This window comes from Monodelphis domestica, chromosome 4 (genome assembly GCF_027887165.1).
Source record: "Monodelphis domestica isolate mMonDom1 chromosome 4, mMonDom1.pri, whole genome shotgun sequence".
Lineage (NCBI taxonomy): Eukaryota > Metazoa > Chordata > Mammalia > Didelphimorphia > Didelphidae > Monodelphis > Monodelphis domestica.
This window is the reverse complement of record NC_077230.1, coordinates 223,226,834-223,237,549: the sequence shown is the minus strand read 5'-3', so window position 1 is coordinate 223,237,549 and position 10,716 is coordinate 223,226,834. Positions and strand designations below refer to the sequence as shown.

At 36.0% G+C, this 10,716-nt stretch overlaps 1 protein-coding gene across 1 annotated transcript; it reads left to right on the top strand.

Moving 5' to 3' along the window:
• The first annotated feature begins 2,221 nt into the window (after window positions 1-2,221).
• LOC100030067 (olfactory receptor 8D1-like) lies at window positions 2,222-3,166 on the top strand. The gene has a single exon (XM_001379632.4). It carries the CDS (start codon window positions 2,222-2,224, stop codon window positions 3,164-3,166), a length of 945 nt encoding a protein of 314 aa, XP_001379669.2.
• Window positions 3,167-10,716: the final 7,550 nt, after the last annotated feature.

Genomic DNA, 10,716 nt, shown 5'->3' with positions numbered 1-10,716 from the left:
CTTAGATTTAAAAAACACTTCCACGCTAATGATTTTCAAATCTACTCATCTTTTACCAAACTCTCTACTGATTTCCATTTTTTCTTAAATATCTCAAGCTGAATATCAAGTAGAAATATTCAGGGAGTAGCTGGGTGGCAATGTGGACTGAGAGCCAGGAGGTTCTAGGTTCAAATCTAGCCTCAGACACTTCCTAGCTATGTGACCCTGGGCAAGTCACTTAACCCCCATTGCCTAGCCCTTACCACTTTTCTGCCTTAGAACCAATACATAGTATTGATTCTAAGATGGAAGGTAAGGGTTAAAAAAAAAAGAAATCTTCAAGTCAATATATCAAAAATGAGACTCATTATCTTTCCTCCTAAACCCAACAACCCCATTCTCCTACTCTCTCAGACTCACAACCTAGTAGTCATCCCAGATTCTTCACTGTCTGTTCAAAACCATAATTCAATCTCCTTTGCTGGATCCTCTTGCCAAAACCTTTTGATTTCATCTTGGTAACATCTCTCAAGTTTTCCCCTTCTTTCCTCTAAGACTACTACTACTACTGATTTAGAATACTTCACAATGTATACACCTGGATGATTACATTAGCCAACTGATAGATCTTCCTGCTCCATGTCTCTCCCCTACCACAGTCCATCCTCTATTCAGACAAAAAAAAGTTATTTTCCTTAAAAATTTTCAATCGTAAATCATTCCTACTTAGTAAACTCCAATGGCTCCCCATTGTCTCCAGAAACAATTAAGAATGCTATATTTAGCATTGAAAGATTTTCATAACCTAGTCTCCCCACATTTCCAGTCCTCTTACATTTAACTCTTCCATCCAGTGACACTGGCCTCCTGGCATATCTGCAAATAAGACACTCCATTTCTTCCTTCTAGACATATTCTCTGGTTGTCTTTTAATCCCAGAACACTCTCCATCATCTGCTCCAACTACTGACTTCCTTGTCTTCATTCCAGTTAAAAACTGTAATTTCTACAGGAAGCCTTCTCCTACTCCTATTAATTCCAGGTCTTTAAAAAAATTAATTATCCCCAATTTATTTGAATATAACCTGTTTTGCATTTATTTGTTTTTATGTTGCCACCTACGATTAGTCTATAAGGTCCTTCAGAGGAGGGAATAATTTTTGTCTCTTTTGGTATTTCAAGCACTTACCATATTGCCAAAATATAGTAAGGCACTTAACAAATGTTTATTGATGATTTGAATGTGCATTAACAATCTAGTTCTCTCTGTTTTGTTTCTTGGGTGAACCTTGGGAATTGTAGATTCAAGTTTTTTTTTTTTCTACTCTGTCTATTATTTTTGCAGAGAAGGAGATAAATTCTACACCAATAGTTCTCATTTCTCCTTTGAATCACTGAGGAACAGCATGTGATTAGATATTCTCTTCAAATATCAGAGGACTCTCTGTTTCATCAGGTGTTTGATAATTTTCCTTTCTCTTCAGTATTCAATTAAAGATACTTCTATTTGTCTACTAGAGTGAGGGCCATATATCCTTACTTTGTTAGTTTTTCCTATTAAACCAAATGTTTAAGTTCAAAGTATTTGAGTTTTCTTCTTCAAGATTTCTTTGCCTAAACTGCTTTTTGGGTTGTCCCAAAGCTGGTCCTAGCTGGTTGCTGTGTTCTTCCCCTCATATTTGGTAGTATTCCATAGTCCCATTGTCCATTAAAAAAAAAAAACCTCTAAATTACATTTCCAAAGTCCTCTACTTTTCTCTGCTATCTTTTATCAGAATGAGGTTTACACAACCCAATCTCTTGCTACTTTCTCAATTCCTGAGTAAACCCTGTAATTACTATTCAGAGATGTTATAAAATCAATTTGAGCATAGCCTAGAATTAAAAGTTCTTCAATGTTCTCTTTAATTCCTAGGTCCTATTAACATTATGAGCCTTGTGAACCTATGAACTAATCCAAAATGAACTTATCTTAGAAGATTTTATCATATTCACTCCAGAATTCAATGTTTGTTTATTTTGAGAGAGAGAGAGAGAGGGTGAATATAACATGAGGCAATTAGGTACTTGTGTTGTAAGGTCCAAAAAATTGCTGACTTTCTATGTGTGTGCATGTATATTTGTGTGTGAATGTGTGAAGGTATTAGATTTGGATAAAATATTAACTAATAATTATTTTTATTGACTGAGACTTTTCTTTCATATTTCCACAGATTTTTTACCTAATTATTGGAGGAGAATGGCAATAGGGAATAACACCCTTGTGACAGAGTTTATCATATTAGGGTTAACAGAGGAAGTGGACCTACAGATACCCCTCTTTCTTGTCTTTCTGGGAATATACATGGTCTCAGTGGTTGGGAACCTTGGCTTGATTTTATTAATTTGGATAAGTTCTCCACTTCACGTACCCATGTATTATTTTCTCTGTAACCTATCCTTCATAGATCTTTGCTACTCTTCAGTCATTGTTCCCAAAATGTTGGTGAACTTCATATCAGAGAAGAACATCATTTCCTATACAGGATGTATGACTCAATTATTTTTCTTCTGCTTCTTTGCAATTGATGAGTGCTACATGCTGACAGCCATGGCATATGACCGTTATGTTGCCATCTGTAGTCCTCTTCTCTATCATAGGACAATGTCACCATGGATCTGCTCCCTTCTAGTTTTGGTTGTGTATTTAATGGGAGCCTCTGGTGCAATAGCCCATACACATGGCATGACTAGACTGTTCTTCTGTGAGAAAAATGCAGTTAACAATTATTTCTGTGATATCCTCCCCCTTCTGAAACTAGCCTGTTCTAGTACCAATATCAATGAGCTCTTAGTGGTATTTATTGGTGGATTCAATGTGTTGGCCACAATCCTGCCCATTTTGATCTCTTATACATTCATTATCTTAAGTATCCTTCGCATACAATCTGCCAAAGGCCGTTATAAAGCTTTTAGTACCTGTGGTTCACATTTGGCCTCTGTTGCTATCTTTTATGGATCCATCATCTTTGTGTACTATACACCAGCTTCTAGCAGCAAAACAAACCAGGAGAAAGTGGCCTCAGTGTTTTATACCATAGTAAACCCCATGCTCAACCCCTTGATCTACAGCCTAAGAAATAAAGATGTTAAGAATGCACTTTGGAAAGTTATGCGGGGCAGAATGTTATCTAAATCTAATTAGGATATTATCTTTTGAAGCTGATTGTTCACAGATAATACTGATTCTGTCACATTAAAGTCTAGTCTTGGCCCATACTGTTAAGTTTCTTTCCATCTCTGTCATTTCAAATGTCAGTTCTATATGCCTCCACATTCCCAATCTATGCCTACTTTCCCATCACCCTTCCTCCCAAACAAAAATCCCATGCCCTATGTTAAATTATGTGGAGGTTTTGGGGTTTGATTTTCCTTAGATTTCAACCTAAATAATTGAAAAGATTGCTTCCGATTATAAAACAAATATTCTCTCACATAGATTCCCTAATGGTTCTCAACAAATTATAAAGGTCCTAAAATTTACTGAGATGAATTACTAGTTTCTAGGAGTAACTATGTGAGTAGTTCCATTCTCCCCTTACTCTCCAAACTTCCATTAAAACCAGTGATGGAATCCTAGATGACAGCTCCCACTATTCTCTTCCATATTCTAGAGGTAAGTCTGAAGGACTGCAAGTTCTAACATTGCCACTCACAAGACTCCCTCCTTAGGTCTTTTTATTATGGAATGAGCAATAAAAACCTGGTCATTATCTTTTACAGAAATTCATTGCAGGGTGTGTTTGATATAAGGAAAATTATAAACAAAATAGACATTTTAATAATAAGAAAAAGAAAAGTATTTACCTTCAAATATTGCAGTTAATAAGAAACAATCTATTATTTTAAGGGACTTTGAAAAATTTTTTAAATGAATGTAAATAACAGTTGATTACTATTACTTATTACTCTTACTACAACTAAGTCAATAGATGGAGAAAAATATTTTGACAAAATACAGTACTCATTTATATTATAAAGAACACTAGAAAATAGTTGAGTTAATGAGCCTTTTCTTCATATGATAAGTAGTATCCATCTAATATCACAAACTAGGATTAGAAATAATGAGAATAAATTACAAGCCTCTCCAATAATATCAGGGATATAGGGATATATAGGGATATATAGGGAAATATGTTCATTTTCACTATACTTATTTGGAATGTTGTTAAAAGTCCAAGAAATGCAATGTCAAGAAAAAAGAAACTGAGAAAATATCATTAGGAAAAAATAAACTATTATCACTTTTAAAGAAGATAGAATTTAATTGGACCACTTTATAGGGATGAATAAAATAATTTTACATTAATAAGTTCTGTAAACTTGCAATATAAAATGATTCCAGATAATTAGCATTTCTCTATATCATCAATAAAATTGGAGAAAAAGGAGAAATTCTATTTGAATTGCTACAGGCTTTATAAAATACTTAAGACCCTCCCTACCAAGTAACATAATAGAATTATATCAATCTAACTACAACAACACACTTTATGGAACTAAAGATAGGCCTGGATAATTGGGTAAGTGATAATTGTTTTTTTATTAGGATGAGTCAATATAATAAAAAAGAACATATCTCATAAATTAACTTACATGTTCATTGCCCTACTAAACAAGTTATTAAAGTATTGCTTTGTAGAGGAAGAAAATTAAAAATAAAATTCATCTAGAGGAATAAACACAGAATATCTTTTAAGTGGGAAACAAAGACACCAAATTATACCAGATTTCCTATCATGCTATGTTTACCTAACAATCATCAAAATAGTTTGTGTCTGGTTTTAAAAAAAAAACAAACAAACGGGTCAGCCAGAGGAACTTATGTTCCCTTGGTTCTTTTCATTTCACTTTGTGTTAGTTCATGTAAGTCTTTTCAGATTTTCTTCTGATGGTATTCTACTCATCATTTCTTATAGCACAATAGTATTCCAATATAATCATATACCCCAAATTGTTCAACCATTCCCCAGTTGAAGGACATCCTTTCACTTCCCAATTCTATGTCACTTGAAAAAGAGTTACTGTAAAAAATATGTATAAATAGGTTCTCATCTTTTGTTTTTTTCTCTCTTTGAAATATAGATCTAGAATTTCTATTTTGCTGGGTTAAATGGTATGCACAGTTTTATAGCCCTTTGGGCATATTTTCAAATAATTTTTTTAATGTTTAACACATTTCTGAAGATTGTGTGATATTTTGAATTGCCTTGGAATATCAACATCAACCTCATAAAGTAGTGATATATGCCTTGGAAATAATTTTGTAATATTCCTGTCAACATTAAAAGGCCAGAGTGCTCTGAAAAGTGCCTCATTTACCTTTGTGTTGTCAAAGTTATGTCTTGGTTTATGTTCCAGGTTGCTGATGGGCATCTTCTATTTCTAGGCAGAAGTTTCTCACTTTTTGCCCAATCCCTTATACCCTCCTTCTTCCTTAAAACACTATAAAAACTGTAATTTTCTTCTCCTCCCTGAGCTTGGGTCTATCTAACCCTATGAGCCACACACAAACACAAGTGTATGACCTCTCTCAATGGAAATAAACGTCTTTGCAACAGATCTGTTTTGCCTGATTGGTTTATTAGGAAAACATAATTGTTGCTTGTTTGGTTCTAAGATTGACACTATTTAGAATAGATGAAGCAATTCATAGTTCTGCATTAATATCTCAATGTTCCAATACCCCCATCAACATTAATAATTTTCTTTTTCTGTCATGTTAGCCAGTCTGATAGATGGTACCTTGGGTCTTTCTTGCTGCTGTTTCCAGAGCTAGCTCTTGGAATCTTTAAAGTCTTTGGTTTTTTCTCATAAATTATATTCTAAGAAGAGGCATGGTCACTGATCTCCATCTGCTTTGTGAATGACCATAAACACTCTTTTCTACCCAACAGGAACCATGGTCAGGATCCCCACTCAATTGGAATTAAAAGATGTTATTGCTCTTCCTGCTATAGTACTGTGATCCAGAAATGTGGCTAGCAATACAACAGAGTTTTTAACACAGGGCTAGCAAAGAGTCCCCTAAAATCTCTTCCCAGTTATCCAGTCCCTTTACTTTTTGTGAGTTGATAGCTCCAGAAATCACAGCCAACAAAGTCTATTGCTATTTCCTTCCCCAGATGAACCTGTGCAATATACTGTATTCTACTGTCTGTCTAATAAGACAGAATTTGCCTGGTGACCTTCTAGTTGTCTTGCATTAGAATGTTTTTTCATCTCCACATTTTGTTCATTCCATTGCTTCAGAATTCATTTTGAGGTATTGTTTTAAAGTTGTTTAGAGGGGAATTTGGGAAAGCTCATACCCTGCATTCATTCTGTCAACTTGACCCAGCCCTCTACTATATAATTCCTACTCTATTGTCCTGAAGATCTTCCTGGTCAGATTGGTTACAAAATGCTGCCTCCTTTTATGACTAGAAATTTAATCTGACTTTGTTTCAGATAGCTTTTTTAAAATCATGGCTGTTCCTTTGAAATTTTCAGCAATGACCCTTGACCAAACATATTTTTAATTTTAACTTTATCTTTACCAAATTCTAATTGAAAATGATTACTATTCTGGTTAAATGAACAGTCTTTCCTTATTGTGTACTCTTAAATTAATAGATACTCCTGTCAAGATTTCTATAAAGGTATAAGTAATATTAATTGCCAGACTGATCCATATGTTCCACTTTGCAATAATTTGTTATCAAGAAACTTCATGTAACCCAACACATCTATTCTTTCATGAATTAATAAGTTTATTTATCATCCATCATTAGTTACTATAAGCTTATCAGTACCAAAGATAGGTCCAGTTTTCCTTGTTTTGCACAATTTACACCATCCCTCGTCAGAGATGTTTTAGAGTGAAATATATCTTCCAGTTATTGAACTAGACACACTGAGAATTTCTATCAGATACATTGTTTATTCCAAGGTTTGATAAATTGTCCTGTCATTTGAATGTTATCCAGTTCTTTTTCAGTCATGTTCAACTCTTCATGATTGCATTTGGGGTTTTCATGGCAAATGTACTGCAGTGGTTTGCCATTTCTTCCTCCAGCTCATTTTATACATGAGGAAACTGTGGCAAACGGAGTTACGTGACTTGCCCAAGGTCATAAAGGTAGAGTCTGAGACCAGATTTGAACTCAGTAAGATTAGTCTTCTTGCTTCCAAATTCAGTGCTTTTTCCTCTGCCTCATATAGATTCCCAAGTCATTTGTATTACAAGCAATTTTTTTTAAAAAGGAGCATTTATGAGGGAGAAAGACAGATAAATGGAGACAGAAGAAGAGAGACAGAGACAGAGAAATATTAATACAGAAACAGACTAAAATATCTTTTTTGGTTAATAATACTTTCACATTTCTTCAGATTTCCATCCTAATTATTAGAGGAAAATAGTAAAGAGGAAATTACATCAGTGTTGCAGAATTAATCTTCCTGGGTTTAATAAGTCAAGCAAAAACCACTCTTCCTTTTGTTCTTAGGAATCTAATTAGTCTCCATGATGAAGAACCATGGCTTGATCTTATCTGAGTTAGTTCTCAGTTTCATACACCCATAAACTGTTTTCCTCAATAGTTTGTTATTCATGCATCTTTGCTACTCCTCTATCATTACACTTAAAATTTTGGAGAACTTTCTATCAGAGGAGAACATATTTTCCCATACAGGGTGTACTGCTCAGTACTTTTTCTTCCTCTTTGTGAGTGCTGAATTCTACATGTTGACAATCATAGCCTATAATCATTATGCTGCCATCTCTAAACTTCTCTAAAAATTCATAATGGAACCATAATTATGTTCTCTTCTGGTGGCAGATTTGTACACAGTGAGGGACATTGGAGTCATTCTCATACAACCTACTGAATCAGATTGTCCTATTAGGATAATGTTATCCATCAGTACTTCTTTGATGTTCTTCCCCTTCTGAAGCTCCTCTTCTCTAGACCCTTTCATCAGTGAGGTTTTGGTGAGGTTTATTGATGATATAATTTGTCTGAAACAACTCTGTCCTTCTTAATAACTTACACTTTCATTCTTCTGACTATCCTTTGCATCAAATCTCTAAAGGGCTATTATAAAGCCTTTAGCATCTCTGGATCCCATTTGGCAATTGATTCTGTTTTTTATGGTCCCATCATCTCTGTGTGTTATATACCAACTTCCAACAGTGTGACCTAGGAGAAAGTTGGCTCAGTGTTTAATACTACAATGATTTCCATGTAAACCCCTTAATCTACAACCTGAGGAACAAGGATGTGAAGCCTACACTAAGCAAAGTCATGAAGGGCATAATATTTTCAAGGCCTACATAGCAAATAACAAATCTAAAGATCATTAGAAAGTTAATTTTTCTTTCTCTTTCTTCCTGCTCATTAGAGATTTCCATCCAGATTAAGCATCTGCTTGGATAACATTGTAAAGAAGGCAAATACATGCCTTTGTTTTTAATCACTATTTTCTGTCCTTTGCTGGCTGCTTCTAGGGATATTGAGCCTAATATGTTTTTATTACTTCACCCTTATTCTCAGTTGAACTTGCATATTATATCCTAAATTATTTCAAGACTTTGCTCTTACATAAGGATTATGATCATTATAGTAATGATTTTGGAGTGTGTAACCAGATATCTTTTGTGAGCCCTTCCAATTCTCTGTGATGCAATAATTCTAGGTCATTCATTTGGTATTGCTTGAAAATACCTAAAGCCTTCTTCACTACTTTCTCCTTTAATCAGAATTATTTTAATAAAAGAGCTAGAGACAAAGTGAAATCTGATTAGTTCCTCTAGTGCATATGATTAAACTTCACACATATTAAGCCCTTAAGAAATGCTTGTTGAGGACTTCCAGTCAAGATGGTGGCTTAGAGAAAGCTAAAGTTCAGATCTCCTGAAACCCTTCCTTACCGATCTCAAACCGAATGCTCCTAGGACACCGAAATTCAAAACGATCAATAGCATAGACCCCAGGAGTCCTCCTCCTGGACCTGGACCTGGATCAAAAGGTACTCCCCCCCCCCAAAAGCCAGAACCCGAGACCCCTCGGACCTAAGGGGTAGGCAGAAGGAAGGTCCTAAGACCCATCCCCCCCAACCCAGAGTGCTGAGTCTGAGGCAGCAAAGGCAACCTCAGAGCCCCATGGCCTGCTATTCTAAAGGCCACATCCTGCAGGGAAACAGAGAGGTATGGGGGAGCTCGTAACCCCCTGGGAGAAGCCCTCGGAGCTATGGGAAGCCGTGGCCCCTGCTCCTCAGAGAGCAGGGTCATGTGGAACAACAGCAACCCTCATGGCTGGCAAAAGGGCCTCGGGAGCTGGCTATTCTGAAGGCCACATCCTGAAAACAACCTGACCAAGTCGAGGGGGCACCCAGACAGCAGGGAAACAGAGAGACAGGGGGAGCTTATAACCCCCGGCTGGATCCCTCCATCCTAGTCTCAGGTCCCTGCCTCAGGGCACACTCAATTCAACCCAGGGACACACCAGCAATTCCTGGCTTCCCCAGGAAGACAGAACAACAACTTCATAGAAAGGACAATCTGCCTGGGGCTAAAACCTATGAACACCAGACAGAGATAAGAAAAGCTAATCTCCCCACTCAGATAGAGATGGCAAACTACACTGAAGCAAAAAAGCCCCCAAATTCCAAAAGAAACAAGAAGAAGGGGGTAACTTTGGACACATTTTATGGAGCAAAAATACAAAACACAGAGGTGACAGAAGAGGAACCACAAGCAAATGCTTGGAAACCTTCCAAAGGAAATGGAAACTCTCCACAAACCCATGAAGAATTTGAATCAGAAATGATCAAAAAGATGGAAGTCTTCTGGGAGGAAAAGTGGGAAATAATGCGAAAGAAATTCATGCATCTACAAAACCAGTATTACCAAACTGAAAAAGGAAAACCAGGCCTTAAAACAAGAACTAATAAAGCAAAACCAAAAGGCCAAGAAATTAGAAGAGAACATAAAATATCTCACTGACAAGGTGACAGATTTGGAAAATAGAGGGAGAAGAGATAATTTAAGAATAATTGGACTTCCAGAAAAGCCAGAAATAAACAGCAAACGACATCGTGATACAAGATATAATCAAAGAAAATTGCCCAGAGATTCTAGAAGAAGGGGGCAATACAGCCACTGACAGAGCTCACAGAACACCCTCTACACTAAACCCCCAAAAGACAACTCCCAGGAATGTAATTGCCAAATTCCAAAGCTCTCAAACAAAAGAAAAAATCCTACAAGAAGCCAGAAAAAGACAATTTAGATATAAAGGAATGCCAATCAGGGTCACACAAGACCTTGCAAGTTCCACTCTGAATGATCATAAGGCATGGAACATAATTTTCAGAAAGGCAAGAGAGCTGGGTCTTCAACCAAGAATCAGCTATCCAGCAAAACTGACTATATATTTCCCAAGCGAAAGTATGGGCATTCAACAAAATAGAAGATTTCCAAGTTTTTGCAATGAAAAGACCAGAGCTCTGAGGAAAGTTCGATATCGAAAACCAAAGAGCATGGAATACCTGAAAAGGTTAATATGAAGGAAAGGGAAAAGGAGAAAAATCTTATCTTCTTCTTTTACTCAAACTCTCTTCTATAAGGACTACATTTATATCAATCTATGTATACTAACATGTGGGGAAAATGTAATATGTAAATAGGGGGAAAAGAAAGACCAAATAGAA

Excerpts from the sequence above, each read along its gene's own strand:
- LOC100030067 (XM_001379632.4), top strand. The coding sequence starts at position 2,222 with ATGGCAATAGGGAATAACACCCTTGTGACAGAGTTTATCATATTAGGG.